The sequence below is a fragment of the Rhopilema esculentum genome, chromosome 12 (genome assembly GCF_057945365.1).
Source record: "Rhopilema esculentum isolate cy_ngs chromosome 12, ASM5794536v1, whole genome shotgun sequence".
Lineage (NCBI taxonomy): Eukaryota > Metazoa > Cnidaria > Scyphozoa > Rhizostomeae > Rhizostomatidae > Rhopilema > Rhopilema esculentum.
The window spans coordinates 93,823-117,235 of record NC_142826.1 but is presented as its reverse complement, the minus strand read 5'-3'; the positions used below and the strand labels follow the sequence as shown (position 1 = coordinate 117,235).

The following is a 23,413-nucleotide window of genomic DNA, read 5'->3' as shown; positions in this document are numbered from 1 at the left end:
CTAAAGCAGTAAATCATCTCACCTTTACTACCATTAACTGGTAATGACAAAACGCAAGCTTTCATTGAATGTAGCAAGTAAGAAGCACCGCAATACGCCGAGAATAAACAACAATAAATACACGTAAATTAGTGAAGGCTAATATTTCGCCCCGGCATAGGGGGCTTCATCAGAGCAAAAGTTAACGGGCTAAAAATGTACACATTTATAAGAGGCGATGGTGGTGTCGGATTGGCTGATGTAGAATGGTGTGAATGCAGCACAGTGGTGGAGGAGGGAAGGGTGGCGAATGAGAGAGGGTGGGTGATGTAATGGAATGAACAGTGGTTCTGTTCATGCCGTTCGGTGTGAGAGTGTTTGGTAGGCCAATAAGGTATTGCTCTTTGGCTCGTCGGACATTCTCTCGTTTGTCGTTGAATTTCAGTAATGATGTTACAGTAAGGTCATTGATCGTATGTTCTGGGCTACAGAAGTGTTCTGCAACACCAGATTTGTCTAATTTTTTGTTGATAATGTCTCGTCTGTGTTTGCTTGTTTGTCCGATGTATTGGCAGTTCTTGTGTCCGTTAGTTAAGCAGCGTTTGCACTGTAATGCGTAAAAAACGTTAGTAGAGTTGGAGTCCTGTCTTTGTTTTATGTCGTAGAAGTAATACTGTCTGTTGTGTTGGCATGTTATGCAGTTACGTCGCTAGTGGCATTTGTAAGTGCCTGTAGGATTACTGGGTGTGTCACTTTTTATTCTTGCACGAACCAATATATCCCGGAGGTTTTTAGGTCTACGGTTTTAGGTGAGTATGGGTACGTCGGGGAAGACTTTGCATGTTTTGGAGTTCTGTAATATGTTGAGGTTTTGTTTGAGGATAGTAGATAGCTGTGGCAAAGAGGGAAGATAGGTGACAACAAATGGTGTTCTGTGATTTTTACGTTGTTTTGTGGTTTTAAGGCAGTCCTGTCTGGTTTTTTTAGAATCCTTCCGTATTTGTTTGCGTGTCTGTTTTGTTTTGTAACCTCGTTTTGTCAAGTATTTTAGTAGTTGTTTTGTTCGGAATTTGTAGGTTTCGTCTTCAGAGCATATATGTCGTATTCGTAGGCAGTGGCGGACTGGCTACACTTTAACCCACCGGGAAATTCAAGCAAAAAGGCGCTGATAGGTGTTAAAGTTGTTTGGGCTTTTTTGGGCTTGTAAAACGGGCCCGAAATTTTTTTGCCATAATTCATCCTTAAAATCCTTTGCAATTGAAAACAGCCTATTTAGAATGTCGGAACAATTGGCATTGGCATGAAGAAGACTCTCTGTCAAATTGACTGTATTTGAAACGTCTACACGGCTGGTCAAATTTGTAGGTATCAAGTGACGTATTGTCCTCAATTTTATGTATCTAATGATAGATTTTTAAAGTTGGACTAAAACTCAAAGCCCGTTTTCAGTTAGCGAGAAACTCCCTTTCAAGACTTTCGAGAAAGCAGCTTCTCTGGCACAGGAGACGAGATTATTCTTGATTAAACTCGATCTCAAAATCTTTAAAAATTTGACGAAATATATGACTTCGTTCTCATCAAACGGTAACATAAAGTTTTTTGAAAGTTTTGCAGCATATCATTGAGAAATGTAAAGGGGTGCCTCAGCACCTGCTAGCCTAATGACTATGTTGCTTCTGCCTCAACGCTACAGTTACATATTATTTACAAAAAATATGATTCCAGTTCATCAGCGTGGAAATTATGATCAGGTATTAAACGTGCTCGAACTGGATACTTGTCTGAAAGAAATCTGATAACTTATCTTGGACAAATGGATTTTATTAGATCTTGCTGCCATCCCTTTTGTGCAAATTGATGATTTTGCAGATTGATAGCCTCCCTCTTCATGAGAAACTGTGCGTAGAAATCAGTGGCAGCGCCAGCCACCAAAAAGTAGGGAGGACGAGGCGGGTGCATGGGGGCGGAGCCCCGAAATTTTGTAGGGCCACGCCTCTTTTAATGATAGGAAACGCCCTTTTCAATGATTGGAAACACCCTTTCACCTATAGGAAATGTCTATGTTTGCAGCAATTAAGGCTTTTCAATTGCTTGTCTACATTAAAGAGCAGCACGGCGCGGCAACAGAGTCTGTTCTTTTCATTCAGATAGATAAGTCATTACGCCAGCTCTAGAGCTGGATTTTGACAAGAAACAAGGTATTACAAAGATGCAAAAAGCTCATAATTACGAAAATATCGATGGAGAAAGAAAACAGTTAATTCAGATTTCTTATCCTATTTGAACAAGTTATTTCAGCAGTTTAATTTTGCTAAAGGTAACGTGTCCCGATATATACCATGGCAACAGTTAATTTGACTCAAGTCTCAAGAACTACGGGAAGGCTTTTTCGACACTTGTACATAAAAGCTTGGTACCAGATCCAAGATTTCAAAAAGTCGATTAATTTTAGCAGTAGCTTGCGATGGTTAGCTAGCTTAAAAACATCTACTAATTTGCTAAGTATGAAAGTATGAAAGCATCGCAACTAATGCCTTTGTGACAGCTTGTACTACAGGTAGAATCTGAGAAACAGGACAACATGATGTAAGTAATTTCTCTTACCAAGAGAGCCAAAGCATCTGCAAACAAAGCAAAAGACCACGTCTTTTGAGATTGAATATTCAAGCCAATTGGATTCTTCGTACCACTTTTTTTGAAACTTTCTCCCTGCTTGTTCCGACTGTGGAAAATCTATTAGAGATCTCATCGGACCGTTTTCAAAGAAAAAAGCTCTGTTCGCTTCAATCACGATTTCACATGATGGATCTCTTCCTTCAAACATTGCAAACTCAAAGATATCAGGATTTTTTGCTCGGCTAGTTGTTGGTCATTTGATGGCAGACTAGCAGGAGTTCCCATACCCAATACACATCAATAGTTTTATCCAGTTACAGCCATTCTGATTAGAAAGAACACAGGGTAGTGCTCAGCTAATTCTTTTTCAAAGTGCGAGCCCTCAGTTATTGGATATCACGCACTAGGATTAATTTGCATTAGCGATAAGATTAGCCATAAGTCAAAAACTAGTATGGTTAGTCAGAAGTCATTGGTTTCACAAAATTATTAGGCATCAGTCAATTGACAAGTAGTCTGCTAGTTAGCTAGTGAAAATTCCTTCTAGCCCCTCAACAGAAATCGAATTAATTCAAATATGGTGCACTTGCTTGAAAAAATTGCAAGCTAACCAAAATTACAAGACGTTTTATACTCTGAGGAGTTTCAGACAAAAAAGCTTCTAGTATGTTTAAAATATTTTCTTTTTTCAAAGTCATTCTCAAAGAAAAATATGTTCTTTACAAGGTTTTCAGAAAATCTTGCAGAATTTGCAGATTAGGAAATTTTGCAATCAATCTTAATATTGCTCAACTTAAAGGTGAAGCTAGACTTTTTATGCAAACGTACTTTGGGCAATTGATGACTGTAATCAATTTTAGTTCTCTGCGAAGATTAGTTGCCTTTTGAAAGTTCTCATGTTTTTGAAAAAAATAACTTGGGGCAGAGGGTGCACCGGGAAATTTCCCGGTGTCCCGGTGGGCCAGTCCGCTTCTGGTCGTAGGGCAAGACTGTATGGGATTGACTGTTTTGTGTGATTGGGGTGTGCGGAGGTGCTGAGGAGATACTGGTGTGTGTCTGTGGGTTTGACATAGAGATCTGTGGAGAGGGTGTTGTTTTTATTGATAGAAATTGTGACGTCAAGAAAATGTATGGATTGTTTGGATTTTTCACTGGTGAATATAATGGTCGGATGGGTACTGTTAAAGGTCATATGAACCGAAAAACGATTTTCACATATTTCGTAGAGCTTTTTACGCTTGTCAAGACGCCGTTTCCTGTTTCTTTCTACGACTTGAACTTGTCTAGATATGGCGCTCGAAAGCCCGAAAAAGTGACCTTCAAAAGCAATGCCACTCGAACGCGGTCAGATCGACGCTGACACCTCCCTTCGATAGCCATTGGAACCTTTGTCAGTGATGTTGATAAAAAAATCTTGCAAAACAAGATAAAAGCACGAAACTTAGTCAGAATACAGAGTTTGACACGTTGAAAAAGATAGGATGCATATCTTATCTGGCAAATGCCCCCTTGTGCTATTTTTAGACTGGGGTACTCGATTCCAGGCCTTTGAAGGGGTTTTTCCATAAATCAGTTGAAGATCGCGATAAAAGCATGAAACTTTGTGAAAGTACATAGTTTGATAAGCGGAAAAAGATAGAATGCGGAACCCAGTTGGCAAATTACCCTTTGTGCTATTTATAGGCTGGGGTCCTCGATTCAAGGCCTTTGAAGGGATTTTCCCAAAAATCAGTTGAAGATCGCGATAAAAGCATGAAACTCTCTGAAAGTACATAGTTTGATAAGCGGAAAAAGATAGGATGCGGAACCCAGTTGGCAAATTACCCATTGTGCTATTTTTAGACAGGGGTACTCGATTCCAGGCTTTTGAGGATTTTTTCCCAAAAATCAGTTTCAAAACACAATTAAAGCAAGAATCGTGCTGCAAGTACGACTTGATCGCTGAAGATGGGATACTGCCCCCAACTGTCAAGTACCCATTGAGCTATTTTTAGACGAGGGTACTTGTTCCCAGGCCTTCGAGAATTTTTTTTCAAAAATCAGTTGCAAAACACAAGGAAGTCCAAGGAATTTGAAGGGTTTTCCCATAAATCAGTCATGGAACTTTGCAAAAGTACGTAAAACAAGATTGTTCTAGAAAACTATATGCTCATTGTGCAGCAAAATTATTTTGTAAGGATAATCAAATTGTAGTTATGATGGTAATTTGCATTGAGAAAATTTAAAAAAGGCTTTAGGAATATAAATCTCAAATACATAAAAAAAATTCTATGCATTTCAAGTTCATATCAAATACATTTTAGGTAGGATTCCAAGCATTGAGCTGGGCCCGGCCTTGCTTTCGGCGGCCCTGGGGAAATGCTCGATGTTCGTTCAGTTCCTTGTGCCAACACTTCCTGATTCAACAGCAAGTGTTGATTTCATCATAGACTATGATTTTATTCCACAAGTGAGAGCAGTTCGTACTGCCTTTGAGTCTTGTCCTTGAAATATGAGCCGGCAAGGAGGAGAACTTCTTTGTGAACAAGATCCTTGAAGGGGTTTTATTCTGTTACACCGTTATTCATGCCTGTTTGTTAAACCATCAGATGTGAGTGTGTCCTACGTCTCGTTTATTTCTCGGCTGCAGCAGTACTTCCTTGTCTGATAAGCGATTATGTTGAGCACTTTGTACACGAGCACCTGTGATAGAAAAATACAATCACGATTCAGTCTTTCCCTTTTCCCACCAATTTAATGAAACAGAGTTCGCCAATCTAGTAAAAGCTTAAACACAGTAAGGTCTGTTTATCAGGCTAGTATCCCGTTTGCTTTAGGCCAGTAGGCCAGGCTCGTGTCTGTGAAAGTTTCTGCCTTGAAATACTATAAATTGTAAAGATAATGGAAAAATAAAGAATTTAGTTTACCTTTGATTCAAGGCAATATGTCTCTCAAACCAAACTTCAAGCTGTGTTGATCAAATGCAATCTTCATTCCCAGGACACAGAAGAGAAAAAGTATTCTGTGCCCAGGATGGTCCTAGTCCTCTCCCTCACATCGTTCGACGAGGATTGATGATTCTTTTTCGGAGGATACCGGTGTTCTGTGCTAGTAAAGCTAGAAAGGCCACCAAATTCAGCCAATGCTCCCTCACTCATTTAATTCATTCAAAGACTGATCCAAATCAACATCACCATACGTCTCCTCTGCAGTTGCTTAATGTTTATGTTTACTACGGCTTCAAGGCCAAGAACATGTCAAACCTATTACGTCACTTCCTGTCTTCTCGTCCCAGACCAGGGTATCACTTTTGGTCTCCAAAATTGAGTTTTAAAGTTGAAATTTTGGTGTATTACAGGTATCTTTCGAAAATTTAACCAAGATTTTCGCAATGAGAGCCATCAAATTGCGTAAAATGGCCAATAAAACATTTCGTTTCATATGAGCTTTAAGTGTATTGATAAAGTCAGTGAGTTTGTCTTGTTCGTGTGACCAAATCATAAAGATATCGTTGATAAAACGCAACCAAACAATAGGTTTGTAAGGGGCTTTCTCCAGGTAATTAGATTCAAAGGTCCCCATGAAAAGGTTTGCATAGGGTGGTGCCATCCTTGTTCCCATTGCTGTACCCTGTTTCTGTAAAAAGTGTTGTCCGTTAAAATCAAAATTGTTGTTTGTCAAAATAATGTCGATAAGGTCGCAAACAGCTCCTGTTAGGGGAGTTTTTAATGGGCGTTTGTTGAGGTGTCCCCGGCAGCTTTGATACCTTCTGTGTGAGGAATGTTGGTGTACAGGGATAATACATCGAGTGTAACAAGGAGGTAAGGAGAGAGTCATTGGGGATAGCAGAAATGGAGCATAGTTTGTTGAGGAAGTGTGTGGTGTCTTTGATGTAGGATGGAAGTTTGGAGACCAGTGGGTTAAGGATGTCGCTGACGTAATATGATATGTGTTCTGTAGGGTGGTCATTAGCTGAGACTATGGGTCTACCAGGGGGGTTTGTGCCGTTTTTGTGAATTTTGGGTAGAATGTAAAATCGAGAGCATGTGGGTTGTTTGAGTGACGTGTAGGTGAAAGTTTCGTCGTCATTATCTTGATTTGTTTTTCATCAGTTGCAAGTCTTTGTCTTGTTTAATGTAAAAAGTTATGTTGCTCAGTTGTTTGTTGCATTCGGCTATGTAGAATTGTTTGTCCATGACTACAACCCCCGAGCCTTTGTCACCAGGTTTAATCACAATCAGGTCTTGTAAGATTTTTGAGTACCTTCCGTTTGGCATGAGAGAGGTTGTCAGTTATTTTTCTAGGCCGTATGTTTTTAATGTCATCGTCGATTTTGTTGATGTATGTGTCTAGTGCTGGGTCTAGTCCTCGTGGAGGTGTCCAGTGGCTTTTCATTTTGTACTTAACCGGCGGTTTGTCGCATTGAAAATTTGCGTTTTCAGGGTCTACGGTTTCGTCTTTGTCATTGTTGTGAAAGTAATTTTTCAGTCTTAGTCTGCGTTTAAATTTTGTAAGGTCTGCGTTAAGTTCGCTCCAGTTTATGTTTTTTGGGGTAGGGAAAAAGTTTAATCCGCGTGACAGTAGTGCCAGTTCGTCGTTCGTGAAGGGGGATGTCGAGAGGTTTATAACAGTGCTAGTTTCTAGTGGTTATATCTTTTGTTTGGGACGTCTTTTGGTGTTAGGCCACCATGGTAATGATAATGATGATGATGATGATGGCGGGGGTAGAGGTGGTGTTGGTGGTGGTGTTGGTGGTGATGATGATGATGATGATGACAAGAGAGGTGGTAATTGAGGTGGTTGTGTAGGTAGTGATGATGATGATGATGATGATGATGATGATGATGATGATGATGATGATGATGATGATGATGGTGGTGTTGGTGGTGATGGTGATGATGATGATGTTGAAGATGAGCGGTTGTTGAAGTGAGGGTTGTGTTTGGTGAGGGCGGAAGTGTTGTTAGTATTGTAGTAAGAGAAGGAAGAACGCGAGGGGTATAATTGAAAACGATTGTATTGTGTGGGACGAGTGATGAAGTTGTGAACGTTGTTGATGATGGGATGTAAGGTCAAATGACTGTGATTCGGGTGTTTTTGCAAATAAGGTTGACGATGGTCGTGGTGTGGGTTACATTGAATGAAATTACTAAAATTTAAATATTTGGATCTAGCAGTTTCAGTATTGATAAAATTAGGTTTGTTAACAAAATAAGCGTCAAAATTAAGGTCTCTGGTAATTTTACGTGATTCAATAGATTCTAATTTACGGCGGAGATTGGATGTAGTGTAAAATATGTTCTGTTCTATCTTGTTGAATAGTACATAATTACAAGTGATATAGAGATTGTTCCATAAATCTTTGAGTTTTGATTCTGGTTCCATAATTGAAAGTTTGTAATTCTCGATGAGGGTGCGAGGCTGAAGTTTCGTGTTTGTCATGTTCGTAGTTGTTTTTCTGCCAAATAAATCGGAGTTGCGGATGAAGGGAAACACTGGGCGAGAGTTTAATTTGGAGTCCTTTAGGAATTAGGCCCATCGAAGCTTGAGTGCCAAGAAAGTTCAGGTGGTGTAAATGTTTTGTATATTTGATTTCGGTGTGACGGAGAGAGTTCACATAACGTCTTTGTTGACTGTTGAGGTTGTCACAGATAGAACCAGTATTTGTGTACTGGTGTTTCCCATTCGCGAGCTAATCATCGTAGAACTCCTGGATTTTCCCTTTGAAAGTTTATTCCACACTACACCTAGCGCTTGAATATATTTGGTACAACCACCAGGGGCGAAAACGCTTTCGATCTTGCATTTTGTCAACGGTTTCTTGACTTCATCTGTCAGATGAGCTTCATAGGAGTCTCAAGCTAATCAGCGTTTCCAAAAAGAAAACTGACCTAGAATTTAATTACACCAACGCAATGTCAATTCTTCATTCATACATCCGTTGGCAGAGCTAGAGCAGCTGAGTACTCAACGGACTCAAGCTTTCCCATCAAACTTGACAAAATAACGCTGATTTCACATGCTTTGGCTGGAATATGATAGATCACATCTCCGTATTCAAGATGAGGTCGCACATAGAACTTGAATATTTCGTTTAGGGTATGTCTGGAAAGAAATTTGGAGAGATGTTTCAGAGGATCGATACCCTTTCTTGCTTTAGAGATTGCTGCTTTGATATGAGCCGAAAAAGAAAGCTTTGAATCCAGAATAATACCTCTGAATCTCTGAATGGTTGATTTCAATTTGTTTCGTCGAAAAAGTTAATTCAACAGCTTGTTTGTGTGGATCGGGGTTGAAGGACATTTTCCAATCATAGGCCCATTGACTTATCAATTCAAGATCATGGTTCGTTGTCATTGGCAGCTGAGTTTGGATCTTCCACAACGGTGAACAGCGATGTATCATCAGCAAAAAGCTTGATATTACACTTCACACCAGCAGCTAGATCATTGATATAAACAAGGAACAACAGGGGTCCCAGTATAGAACCCTTGGGTACTCCCGCCGAAACATCTCCCCAGAGAGAATTCTGTCCATTTAGAACAGTTCGTTGTTTTCTATTCTTCAGAAAACTTTCAATAAGCAGAAGGAAGTGTCCAGTGACGTCACAACGTTTTAGCTTATAAAAAAGGCCGTCATGCCATACCCTATCGAATGCCTTAGAGATATCGAGAAACACAGAGCGAACATCAAGTGGAGGATTACAATCAAAGGCTTTAAAGATAGTATGGGTGATTGAGATTAATTGGTTAATCGTTGAGTCACCGAGACGAAAACCTGATTGATTCGGATTGAGTAACTTGCATGACACCAGGTGAGAATATAAAGGATTGTACATGAGTTTTTCAAGAATTTTTCCAAAAATGGGAAGGAGAGAGATTGGTCAATAATTTCCTTTAAGATTTTTCTCATTTTTCTTGTGAACTGGCACTACCTTTGCATATTTCCATGTTTCGGGAAATACACCCCGCCTCAAGCAGTTTTCAAAAATAATTTTTAGAGGAGTAACTAGTACAGCATCGCTTAACTTTACCATTCTGACTGATATTTCATCACAACCATGAGCTTTATTGGGATTTAGAGACCTTATAATGTTAAGACTCTTTTCCTCGGATATAAGAAACTCGCTTATGAAAGAAGAAGGAGTTGGAACATTTAGTGGAATTACGCTATCTGTAGCAATCGTCGTACACTCGAGAAGGAAATAATCATTGAATATCTGTGCCTTTTCAGTGAAATCAGTTATAAAAAAACCATTTTCTAAAAGAGGTGGTATTATTGGAATCTTAGCTTTGTTTAGGACAGTGTTAATTAAAGACCAATATGTTTTACTAGAAGTCCCAGGGTTGGCTAAGGTGTTTCCTACTCTAAGGAAGAAATTGCGTTTGGCATCCTCAATCAACTTTGAACCTTCGGATATCATTTGTTGCATTCCTTCTAGCCTGTCAATTGGTTGACCGTTCTTTATGAATTTTCTATAGGCACGATTCTTTTTCCTTAGGAAGGTTTTGACTTTATCTGTTATCCAAGGTGCTTGATGGGGTCTAATCGTTTTAACTTTGTTGGGTATATAATTTGAGTAAATGTTTAACAGAGCTTCATTAAGTAATTCCACTTGCCTCTTAGGACATGTCAAGTTGCCAAGGTGCTCTCGCCAGTGAAACATTTCAATGCTTCTCCTAATGGCAGTGAAATTTGCTTTGTCATAGTACCAAATCCTGCGTTTGTTGGGGGGTAGTTTTGCATTTGAAACAGATAGTTGTCCATAGATTATTTGGTACCATAGATTATTTGTCCATAGATCATTTGAAACAATATATTTATAATTTTTCTCTTTAATACATCTAATAAAAAACAATACCATTAATATCTTTACATGTATATTATTTACATGTATTTAAATAAAAGAGTACAACGAGTAATAATAAACTCAGATTCTAGTGATTGGATGGAAACAAAGCAAGGAGTTCTTCAAGGATCAATCTTAGGCCCGTTGCTTTTCAATATTTACATAAACGATATTTTTCTGCATTTGAACAAAAGCAACTTATGCAACTATGCAAATGTAATACAATTTGGCTGTCAAGTATTGATATGAACGACGACTTAGAATCGGAAGCAGCATTTCTTAATAAATGGTTTTATGAAAATTGTTTGATGCTCAGTGGCAATAAAAGCAAGCTTATAACATTTAAAGCCAATCGATCCAATTTAGAGGAATCTAAAATTCAAATAAATGATTCTACTATAATAAAAAGTAAGCGTGTTAAACTTTTGGGAGTAATACTAAACCATCAGCTTAGATTAGAAAAACATATTTAGATTAGACGAATCCAAGCGAATTCTTTTAATGAAAAAATTCATATTATCATATTTTAATTATTGTCCTCTTCTTTGGATGTTTTGCAGTAGGAAAAGTAAGAGACGGATAAACCGGATTCATGAAAGAGCAATGAGAATAGCTCATGATGATTATGAATCAACCTCTGAACAACTTTTTATAAAGAATAGAACAATAACTTCTCATAAGAAAAATTTACAACATCTCGCGATAGAAATTTACAAAACATTTAGCGGTTTTGAATCCACCTTTTATAGATTGAATATTTTCTATAAATGAATGCCTATATAACTTAATAAACTCCCAATTCAAAACAGCGGCGCCACATTACAAAATATATGGATTTAATACCGTATCATACAGATGTAGCCAAATATGGAACTCAGTTCCAAATGAGATAAAGTACTCCCCTACTTTACAAATATTCAAGAAAAAAATCTCAGAATTTACATCGTTTAATTGTACTTGTAATCTTTGCAAGGAATACGTTAGCAACATCGGTTAAATTTGATTTATATTATATTTGGCGTTAGTAATTCAAATTAGTTGGTTTTAATAAGCTTGAGTATGCATAGCTAGAAATTGTACCAATTTTAAATAAAGAAAGAAGATAAAAAATAAACTTTCCTTCAGTCTTTCTATGCCCATTTGAAACAAAATTACAGAATTGGTGATTAATTATCAAAAGATACAGGGTAAAATTGTTTTTTTGAGACTGCTTTGGGCGATGCAAAATCCTACCAAAATGCTTTTCTCAAAGTTGCCCAAACGTTTTAGCCAAACCCGTTTTGCAAGTCCCTGCCCAACAGATCGTTGACTCACTCAAGGGCGGCGCCGTGGGGTGGACGTGGGAACTAAAATGAAAATTATCTATAAAACACAGCTTTATCGTGCTAAACAGTTGGTTGCTTTCTTGTTGAACGTTTTTGGCAATAATTAGCTTTAAAACTTGTACCCAAACTTTTTTAAGCGGTAAGGATAGTATAGTTGCAGCCAAACCTGTTACAACTGCATCATCTTTGATCCTCAATGTCAGACCATAGGTAAAAAAACCTTGTTCAGATTAGCATCGATCAAGATATGGCAGATTAAATAGACAAATGAAGCCTCGTTAATAAGTTTAAAACTATTGCTAAAAATATCACTGTGAAATTAGCTTTTATGTTATTAGCTTTTATGTGTGTAAACCTTTGCCTGTGAAATTTAACTCTTCTACTGAGGGTTACAAAAAATGTAAACTTGGTTGTCAATAACACGTGCGATTTCTCGTACGGTGTTGCACCAGTTTCTCACCAAGACCCCTTTATCAACTCCACCCCTTCATCGTCCACCCCAATTTTGGGGCTGGCACCGCCCTGGACTCACTATTCACCAACAACAGGCTAGGATCAATCTGTTGGTTATCCCATTAATCCACTGTAGTAGACAGGACATACAGCTTGGCAATCTGAGATGCCTCATCGTATTTTGTAGAAGGGGGTCAAGACTTGTATAATCTGCCAGGTGACTTTTTCGAGAATGCCTGGATGTCACGTGACTGACGACGTCATTTAACGATTTATATACGATCAGATTTTATCAATTTTCATTTCAATGACTTTTCTACCTAGCATCTGGAGGTAGATGTTAGGACACTGAGAGACTATTCAAGCAGTGTCCTGGTCCTTTCTCCATGTGACCATGCCTCTTGACTCTTACGTCTCTCCTCACGCTGGGTGAAAGTTTGATCATGCAAGGGATTCAAACCACAGACTTTTGAGTCTGTAGTCAGCGCATTTAACCATTTAGCCATTCTCGCACTAGGGAATTACCTGCTCTTTCAACCAGTCCGATTTCAGTTCTGCTTTTTTCAGTGCACTCTTGCGTGTTTTTGCAAACTCATCATTTGGCGTTGTCTCTACCAAACATATCTGTTTCGTGACCATCCCCTTTATACAATCTACTTTCCGTTTCGAACTTTCCCCTGTATCTTTCCCTTCTGTGCCAAAATTTACCCTGTACATCGGACACTCTCCAGTTCTACGACGCTTCACTATCGTATTGAATACTCTCTTGATAGAGATCTTTTAGAGCAACACCCTGTCTCTTTGGAATATTCCGAAAATCTGTAAAAGTGATGTTGCACGTTGGCTGATCTTTCGTTTCGCATTGCTCGATCTTTGTTTTGCATTTCTCATTACTCGCACAAGGTCCGTAAATGCTTATTTTTGTTTGCATAGAGAGTGCCGATTCTTCGTGATGACTTTCGGATTTGCAATCTGTTATGCATAGTGAAAGTAAAGGATTTTGTACATTTTGTCACCTTCAATGCTAACCTGCTCTATCCATAGCTCAAGGTATAAAACTGGTTACCTTACCTTTTGTCCTCTAGGTTTGATGGGTAGTCGAGTAACTTGGATACACCTATGAATTAATTGGCAATGTTCTGGATTAACTTCAGTGTTGCTTCATCTGCTTCTTCTGTTTCTACCTTTCTATCTATCTCTTTACATAAGATGTTTATGTCAAGGTACCTAGATCACATCTTGATTTTTATTCATTCGTCTTGTAACTTCTTATTCAACTGTCGATCCGACCATACCATAGAGAGGCTGGCAACACAACCTGCTACTCCAACGCCTATTGCTCATTCATTTGTCTATCTCAAGAACATTTTCTCGAAGCTAATGCTCTCACTCAATTCTTATTAATGCTCTCACAAAGATGTCATTCAATTCTTACTAAGGCGTCTGCCAAGGGCAGCGAAAGTTTGTCAAGAAATGCTGGCGTAAATTTAGTACTGTTTAATCCGACAAAAATTTAGTATGCCATTGAAAATTTTAGCTTTCGAAAATAGACGCAGGGGGCATTTATTTGAGCAAATACGGTATATTTTTAAAATATAAATGTATCCAAGGTTTAACATATTTAGCTATATTAACCAAGGCTTCAAGTACCCAAATCAATAAACAGCTATGGATAGGCACTGTGCTCGATTGCAGGCGTGCAACCAGGAATTTCAGAGGGCAGGAATTCCAAGACACAAAAAGGGCACAATCGTAATTTACTCTTGTTTTACCTGGCTTCTATTTTGAAAGCTATTAAAAAAGCAGAAAAAAATATTACAAAATATTCTTGACTTTTTCACTACCTCTACATCTAAAGATACTGGACATTTCTACTAGCATAAATCGAATAAATAGTCTCATTGCATCTCAATGCGGATATACTGAACTAAAAAAATTACTTCATTTTCAAAAATCAAATAAATTTTAAATGGTTGCTTGACTTAATTCTTTACTCCATCATCATTTTAAGATTTCTGTTTGCAGGAAAGTATTCGAACTGATAAAGCAACCAAAATGTAATGAAAGCTACGTAACTCTGTATATCTGATTATTTTTCATACTCGAATCAGTGTCACTCAAAAAGGATAGACGAAGAAAACATTCGCCTGGGTTCCTACTTTATGAAGGCGTCTACAACAGCATTAGATGTTAGCAGCAAGTCGGACCGCATTTGTATTAGATTCAAGTCACTTTCACGTTGTGACGACATTGTACTGCGATAGGCTGTCTTCAATCGTCTGACTCCAGAAGCTGCTCTCTCTGCTTCGCAGGAGCCTATGGGTGAAATGCAGCCTATCACAAGCAATCTTCTTATTGAATGGAAAATGTCCCGGTCAGCAACACAAAGAGCGTCTGGTAGACTGTCTGGTGGCTCGGCAACAACATAAGCCTGTTCACCGTCACATCTCAACCGTGATTTTTCTGGATTTCTCTTTCTCTTGTCATGAATACATTGGAGCGCTTTCCTTTGCTCTTTTTGTCGTCATTTTTCTTCAATCTTAGGGGACTTCTCTTTTCTGTCTGCCATTTTCTTTTACCAGTGCATTTTCTATCATAGGAGCTCACTTTTAAAATGCAATCCATCATCTTCCATATCCGAAAAGAATTTGCTCTTTTAAATTTGAACGGCTTTAAGAACATCAACTCCTTTGCTAAGCATTACAGATGGTACAAAGTTGAACAGTTCCACCTGATTTCTGTCTGCGAAACTTGACCTAAGCTAACTTGTAATACTGTCAAGGAATGGAACTGCTACAGAGCGACGGAAATATTCTTCTATGTTACCACTTTCGACGTTATCGCGGAATCTGCCCCAACATCTTGTAGTTCTGGGCTTGTTTGGCTGAACACCAACTGACTGTGCTATCTTCACTGCTTGCTCATATCAGTCTGCGAATTCTCTCTCTACATTCGCTCATTTCATGGAAAGGTTCTCTGTGACACTGTCAATCATACGGTAGGTTTGAAAGATGTCTTGGTTACTTCCTTGTAACATTTTTACAAGTGGTTTTAGAGGCTCCATCCCGTCCATTGTCGAAATAAATGAAACTATTTGTGCAAATGAACTGCTCAAGGAATACTAGCCTTGTGCTTTTGATTTGGTTTCGGAGTCCCAGAACCATTCTTCTTCAAAATCAGTGCGTAGTGCATCATTGTCGAGAAATGCGCTCGCCCCTGCTTAGAGATTTATTTTCATATCATATTATGCCAGTTTGTTGTGTTTTTGAATTCGCTGTTTGTTCCATTATTGTTTGTGATTTAACTTTGTGATCTATTGGTTCGTTTATACCATGTTGTAATTATTGTTAGCATGGTATGCTGTGTATCGCTGTTAGTATAGAGTTACACGTGATTGTACATAGGATTAGTATAGAGTTACACGTGATTGTACAAGGAAGGAATAAAAAGAAAACGTTGCAATGAAGATATCATGAGTGTTTTTTATCTCGATATCCTAAATAAGAACCAGTAGAGTGCGGGGTTGATCCCCAACAATCATAAAACTCGCTGTAGAGTTGGGGTTTGAAGATGGACTCCATTACTACAACATTGGCACGATAGTATGACTCGAATGCACGATGAAGCTCGACCCAGCGAGTGCGTGTCAGAATGACTATATTATTCATCTGTACTTCTGTGAGGCCCTTTTCTTCGCCGTAATAATTCAAGAATTTTTCACTTTCTTTAAAGTACCACTTTCTTTTTTGGAGAGAATTCGTAGAACAGGTAAACTGATGAAACTACATCCATCATGTTCCTGGTGCTTCGATTCTTACATGCAGCAAGAATTGCAAGATTAATGATATGACTCCGACAGTGTGTATTTGTTGCATTTGGGGCTTCTTTCCGGACTTCAGCTTGTGCACCGCAAACATCACTAGACATTGCCGCAGCTCCATCATAGGCTTGTCTCCAGGTTTTTTCCAGAAGTGCGTCCTTTCATGGGCATGGACTGGAAAAACGTTTCCTCAACTTTCGGCTCACCATGAATTGAGTCGAGAAAACGGAGACAAACGAGTAGAAATTTATTGGCAAATCTTTCTGTGACCTCATCTTCAATTACCGCATAAAATTTTTCGCTTTGTATCATATCCTTTATCCGGATCTTTATAACGAAAGCTGCATTGGCAATGATGTCATTCTGGTTATTCTAGATAACATCTTTGCATTTCGTTGACCATTTTTCAAATGTTCTTTTACAATAGGGTCATATTTTGCAATCAGCTCCATTATCGCAAAAACGTTTCCTCTGTTTCCTGTACTTTCGCCAATGTCATTCACTTTCGTATCCCCGTGCCCTCTCAGTTAGAGCCCTTGATTGGCACAAAGCAGGACTGTATCAACTATTGCTCCGAGCACGTGCTTGTTTCGCTGATAGTACTGCTCTGAAGTTTTTTCAGCCTCGATCAGTTCTGATCTCTGTTCTTTTGGAACGCCGAAGCAACAAATGCCCCTCTTTGGGCTTTCTTATGAGGTTTGTCAAAAAGGACGCACAGTTTGCACAATCCCTTGTCTTCATCTGTTAGGTCAGCCAATGGTCTTTTACCAAGTACAACCCCCCTTCCCCCTTCAACAGCACGCTCCCCGACTTCAGTCGATTGGCTGTCTGCTGCTGGTGCTTTTGTCATCGTCCTCGCTGGTCTTTTCATTTTCATTTATTTCTTTCCTTTTTGCTTCTTGGTCTACACCACTTCTTTCGCCGAAAGACTCTGCCACAGAAACTGATGTTGCATATATCGATGCTTCTGAATCTTTGCGGGGTGTTTTGAAGAAAAATTTGCTTTGTCACTTATCTTCCGCAGCTGGCTTGAGTGCCGTCTTTTTCTGCTTCCAAAAGTCTTCCTTTTCTAGGCATGACTTTTGATAAATTTACTTTAAGAATAAAAAATCTAACGTTGATAAAATGAGGCGGCAGCAACAGCCCGAACGTAGTTTTGTATGATAAAAATCAAGCATAGGCCAAAACAGAACCTCTTTATTCCGTCACGTACTACTTGGTCGCAAAATAATTTGATAAGAAACGGAAAAAGCAATTGTAATCAACTTGCATTGTATAACGGAAATGAAATAACTTGAAGTTTAAATTGAATGACTGTTTTGTCGACCGTTTATCAAGAGGAGCTATTATGTTGAAATACATATCCTGAATGCATTTATGGCCACCCCTCTTAGCTTGATAACAAAAAAGTTAAATCAAATCATTTCTAAACGGAGGTCTTAGCAGTTTTCCCAGAAAAGGGCACTTTTCTCTGGTGAGAAAAAGGGCAGGGATCTGGACCCCCAGGACCCCCCCCCATAGTTGCACGCCTGGATTGTTATGGGAAATCCCTTGGTAAACATTGCTTTAAAATTGAACAAATCTCCATTTGAAGGTATCCCACAGCGAGAAAAGAAGAACACTTTCTAAGATATATAATTTTTTAATTGATTTTGATGTTAACCAAAATGCATTATTACATTGATAGGGTGTGCATAAAAATGGCTCACAAGCAGATACAATTACATGAAAGCAAAAAAAATTCTTAAAGAATTGCTAGTTTAATAATTTCAATTCAAGGCTTTTATGGAAACAAGTTTGCTCTGTGAGTGCTGAAAAAATTCTGCCATCTTCAGTTGTAATCTTCATCTTGTTCAGTTTCATGTAGGTGGTGAATAATAAAGATAACTGTATGGAAACTTTGTCAGATGGTTCCACAGCAATTGGATTGCTGGGGAAACAATTGTCACCATGATTAGCATCTGCAAAAAAATTTATATCTATGAGAAAAAAGTATATATTATGAGGCAGATTTCTGTGCACATGGGTCCTGGTCCGCTTTATGTCCTTGTTTATTTGAGTTTAATAGCTTTAAACAACAGGAATATGGTGGACCTCCAAGGACAATATTTTCATGGTTAGAGCCATGAAAATTAACCTCAAGAAAACACATACATCACTAGACAACAACTCTGGGGTGTTTGAAATGGTAGATGAAGGTGATTTAAAAGCAGCTTTTCTTTTTAAATATGATGTCTTTTTATTCAAATAATACTTACCTTCTTCACTTCCTTTCGCAATGAAAAATTTTTTATCCCTTAGACTGAGTCTGACATTTGAAATCTGTGGATCATTGTTTTTGTAAGTAACAACATCTGACTTTTCCTCTTTAGATGAGATAAATTGCTGCCCATCACCATCTGACTCTCTATGGACAATACGCTGCAGAGGATATGAAGTTTTACATGTATAATACCTAAAAATCGCAACTATCCACATTTTCCATCATGTGTTTTTTTAAAATTTTTTCTGCATCGAATTTTGTTTCGCTACTAGTGTTTTGTTGTTTATACATATCATTTGAAGCCATTTGAAACCACATGTCTTAGCTAAGTGTTTTCTTGAGTTTATATAAATACATATAGTTAAACTGATGAAGACAAATGTTTAAATTATTTCAAGATAGTATTAGCAAGATAGTCTTGATCATTCTTATTACACTTTGTACTATCGATGTTTATTTATATATTCATATATTTATGCAAGTTCTCTGCTGTTGAATAAATATATCTAAAGATTATAATATATAATTTATTGTAGTGAAGGGTGGCCTTTAGGGTGACTCAATTTGATTAATATGCAAACATGCAAAAAGGTTAACATGAAAAGTTGAAAGGAAAAGGCTCAACAATAATCCTTACAGTTTTCAAGTTGAACTGAAACCAAGCCTCCTTGGGAATGTCAGCATCAGGCTTTTCTGCAAGCAAATATTTACGTGCACCTTTTTCTGCATACAACATCTTTCCACAGCATTTTATACTGAAAAGTCCCATTTGAGACTGACTTTCACTTATCTCAAATGTGTAAAGGTTTTCTTTTCCATCAACAATTTCAGTGCTTTTGAGGACATTATTACTGTGGTGGAAAATACCTGACTGGACACTTTCTGAAAGGTATAAAAAACCATTTTCATCCCCATTTTCATTTATTGTTAAAATGTTATAGGATCCATCACCACAATCCTTAAGTTTGAAACACTTTTGAAGGCCTCTGATATCATCACTTGTTTCCACAAAACAACTTTCCTGCTCTTTCAATTTGGGTGAGCTCAGAGAAACTGATAAATATGTAGATCCTGATGGGTTATAAATAAGAAATTCCTGATTTTGCACAGCTAGCTCCACTGGGCTTATGCAGGCAGCAGGAGTCATATTATCTAAATGCAAATACTTTTCAGCCATAATTTAATTGATATCAGTGTAGAATGACCAATATTGTTGCTGGTACTAAAAGAAAGAAAATAAAAGATCCTTTAGAAATATGAAAATTATTTTATGGCTGAAAATCTCTATAATGAAAATATCTTATATATGAAAGGGACATAAGATAATAGTATACAAAACTAATTCAAAGTCAAATATAAAAAAGTTTCTACAGTCAACATAAATGACACAATAGCTTAAAACAGATGGAAGATGTCAAGAAAAACACAGAAAAAAACTTTAGCCACATTGAACAGAAACATGATTAGTATTATGAAATGTATAAATAAGAAACATATCATGTTCATGTACAAACATATCACATATATATTAAATACTTGTCAATCTTATTGATAAAAGTTGTTTTTTCTTTTATTCAAGAAGTAAGTTGTTCCAGATTATTGAGCCTTAACAGAGTAATGATCTTCTTTGTATATGATTCTAAAGGGAGTGAGAAGTCTATTTGTATTTAAATAGATGCGCAGGAACGATGTAGACAGGTTATCAAAGGATCAGAGTATTTGTTACAATAAATGTTAAACATGAATGCACAGTTTTAAACAGTGAATCTAAGGCATCTGTGTGAGTACAACTTTGATCCTTGCTTCTTTATTAGCAACATTGATATTTTAACACTTTTATTATGCAGGTTCCCTCTTCATTGGTTCAAGAGAGCTTTGGTATGCACTGCTCCTGGTTAGAATACCATTTAAGGTTAGATGAGGTGTGTGCATGTATGTTTAATTTTGCCATCAAATAAATTACAATCTAAAATAATTAAGAAAAGGAAAGTGATCTAATTATTATTAACTATAACAGGACAATAGTATTGCAACACATGCGAAGGCTATTAATGGCGGATCACGCAATAACTTTTGTTGTTGTCTGATTAAGCTATTGTTTAATCAGCCAATGGTGCGCAAATAATACTGCAAATTCAGTAACGCATAAATTCAAATATTCTATTTTTATTTTTGAAAATTTTAAATCAACAATTCAAGTAACTTTTGATTAAACAAACATTTCGTGGAGGTGCTTCTGGCTCTGATAAGTGCGGAAAATTGCTTTGGAATTGATGCACAAAGTTGGTTGATGAAATGCACTGGGATTCTCCTTCTTTCTCCATAAACTCTCTAAGTCAGTACTTGGTTGGACCTTAGAGAACCTCGTGGATTTCAAATCAGATCAATTTCATTAGCAACAAGAAATTGTCACTTACTTTAAGGTTAGGTCTTTGTGATGGCTTAGGAATGACATAGAGTTTGCAGATTTTCAGGTAAATTTGAATAAAAATGTCCTTGTAAGGGGGATGTATTGCTTTTTATGAAAAATACCTTCTTCATTTTCCCAGCATTAATTTGATTTCACCAAAGAGGCTGTTTTGCATTATTTTAGAATATTTCACTGCCTTAACTTGCTCATTGCTAGCTGAGGATTTACCAATTTATATGGGCCTAACTCTACCCAAAAAATTATCCAAGTTGTGTTGGAGAATTTCGAGGCTAAAAAAGTTAAAACTAAGGACTTCATTTGCTGTATCCTAATCTCTCACTATTTTGATATCATTTTCTATAAAATGTTTTGAACTCTTTAGAATTGAAAGACAGTAACACAAAGTTTTGTCACAACTACTCACTCCTTATTTTCATAATTTTCCTTATATGATAGTTTTCCTTATAAATGTAAAATTTCTTACATTCATATTATAATTTTAAGTATTCCAAACTTCTCAATAAATTTCAAATAATTTGATTCCTGGTTTAGAATGATTTTGTTTATTTTTGAGGGGAATGTTTCAGTGTAAAGCTATAAGAACTTTTGCAAAATTTCAAATTTTTTGGATGCCATTTTGATTAGGGTGTTGCAATACTTTTGTCCTGGCAGTGTATAACTATAACTGTGCTAAAGGCTAAGAGCCTGTCACAGATCTTTGGAGTGACTTCACTCTGACAGACATGTAAAATTACTGACAGGTATGTAAAATTTACAGGTAAACGCTAAAAATGTAGTCTAAAAACACCCCAGGTAAAAAACACCAGAGATAGCATTAAAAGGGTTAATACAAAGTTGTTTCCATAATGGTTCCTCCAAAGGTGTCATAAAAAAGAAATTTCTTCTGAAAAATGATCTCCTTCAGTTTTCATTTTTCGTAGTAAACTCAAATCTTATATATTCTCCACAAAATACCAAGTTTAATTTAAAATGTCTCTGCAGATTTCTACAATCATCAAATGAACTAAAAACATTAGTACCATAAAATAATAGACTTTTAGTACAGGGGGTGCTCTCTCCTCGATTAGTTTATTCATTGAGAGAGCTCCTCCTTAAGAAATTCCATACCTACAAACTCCCTCTAAATTAGTTTAGTTCTTTTTGTATACTTTGATATTATTTGTTGTTGTTAATGTAGTTTTGTACTTGTTGTTAGCTGGAATTTGTATGTTGGAATTTTTAAAATGAAAAACTTGAACTTGAACTTGAATGATAACCAGAACCTTTTCGCCGGCTGATTTTGGGTTTTCAATAATATATGCAGGGAACATTATCTTTGGAGATCTTTAAAGAATATATTTGATCTTATGTTTGAACTGTTGATGTCTTTACAGATTTTAGTCTTGATGCTAGATTTTTTCAAATTTTGGGACCGAAATATGTGAGACAGTTTTGCCCTTTGTTTCTCTTTTGGAAGGTCGATTCAGTTTATTTTAAGATCATCGAGTCATTAACTTGAAAATTATCTGAAGGGGCGCATCTAAAATACGAAGCCAAAGGAGCCCCAATTTCAGGCGTTTATTCTTCTTCAATCTTCAATCGTTTACTCCTAAAAGCTTTACAATCAATCTGGAGCATTTAAAAAATTAAAAAAGGAATAAACTGTTGATTCCTAAGCTTTCTAGATAAAACAGCTTTAAAAAGCAGAAGGATGTAAAATCCTTACCGAATTTTCAGCAATGTTTAATGCAAGTCAACGTCCAACAAAGTCAGGCCATAGAACAAACAAGTGAAACCTGTTTATCAGGGCGTTTCAGTTTTCGCTCAGCAGTAAACAATGCACAAACAATGCACATGACACAGCCCGCGTCACAGACCAAAAACTTCCTTCACGGCTTTGTGTCTGGGGATATCTTGGAAGCATCCGGTTGCACTAGGTGATCCGGTTGCTCACAGTGATCCGGTTGAGACAGGGCGGAAAATGCGGACACACAAGCGTTAAACAATTAACCACTATGAATAGCTGTCCTTTTCGATGCAATCTCTGGAAATTCGTATTTGTAATGACTAAAATCAACATTTCTGAAAAAATCATTTCTAAAAAACATTTGTAATTAATAATAATAATAACTAGGAGTAACGATACGTTATGAAATGCATGCGCTTGAGGAAAGGAGAAATGCCAGAGTTAAGTTGTATGATGGCGGTACACAGAAATAAACAAAGACAAACAGAAGAAGTACTTGATTATCACCAGGATATCAACAATGACAGAACAAAACAGCTTAGTAACACAACTTATAGTGAAAAAGTATTAGCATCATCAAATGAGCTCCGGTTTTTGCCATCATTACGAATAGATTTCTATCAAAGCTGCCAAACTCCAGGTGTAGAGACAAAGTATATTTTGAGGATTTTAGGAATTTTTGCCTGTAATAGAACAGAAGCTTTCAAAATTATCATGCTTTATACAGAAGGCTAGGTTCGCCATATGAATAAATTTATTCGCCACATGCACAATCAGAAGTCTAGGTTCAGGAAGTTTTCCAAAGTGTACAGCGAATACCTAGATATCAAATAAAAAAAAGGCAATAAAACCATGACAAATGGGCCTAGCTATTTTCTATTATTCACCTCAAGAGATAGTTGCTACTTCATAAGCTAAAAGTTCTGCATCTATTGACAATTTTACCTGGGCCAGACCATCGCAATCGCGTCA

General features: G+C 37.2%; 1 protein-coding gene and 2 pseudogenes across 2 annotated transcripts; all 3 read right to left on the bottom strand.

Moving 5' to 3' along the window:
* Window positions 1–4,382: 4,382 nt before the first annotated feature.
* Window positions 4,383–8,016, bottom strand: LOC148958673 (uncharacterized; annotated as a pseudogene). Its single transcript, XR_016144474.1, has 4 exons — window positions 7,821–8,016; window positions 6,810–7,214; window positions 5,502–6,666; window positions 4,383–5,277 (listed from the first exon to the last, which is right to left on the bottom strand). The product of XR_016144474.1 is annotated as an uncharacterized LOC148958673 (transcript).
* Window positions 8,017–8,711: 695 nt separating this feature from the next.
* LOC148958672 (52 kDa repressor of the inhibitor of the protein kinase-like) lies at window positions 8,712–17,513 on the bottom strand (annotated as a pseudogene).
* A 130-nt stretch (window positions 17,514–17,643) lies between these two features.
* Window positions 17,644–22,581, bottom strand: LOC135681438 (uncharacterized). Its single transcript, XM_065195919.2, has 4 exons — window positions 22,421–22,581; window positions 18,922–19,506; window positions 18,280–18,442; window positions 17,644–17,982 (listed from the first exon to the last, which is right to left on the bottom strand). Exons 2-4 carry the CDS (start codon window positions 19,459–19,461, stop codon window positions 17,777–17,779), a joined length of 909 nt encoding a protein of 302 aa, XP_065051991.2. The 5' UTR covers window positions 19,462–19,506; window positions 22,421–22,581; the 3' UTR covers window positions 17,644–17,776.
* Between the last annotated feature and the right edge of the window lie 832 nt (window positions 22,582–23,413).

Excerpts from the sequence above, each read along its gene's own strand:
- LOC135681438 (XM_065195919.2), bottom strand. The coding sequence starts at position 19,461 with ATGGCTGAAAAGTATTTGCATTTAGATAATATGACTCCTGCTGCCTGC. Across the intron at positions 18,443-18,921 it reads TTCAGTTCAACTTGAAAACT|CGTATTGTCCATAGAGAGTC; the intron begins GTAAGGATTATT and ends TATCCTCTGCAG. Across the intron at positions 17,983-18,279 it reads TGCGAAAGGAAGTGAAGAAG|ATGCTAATCATGGTGACAAT; the intron begins GTAAGTATTATT and ends ATTTTTTTGCAG.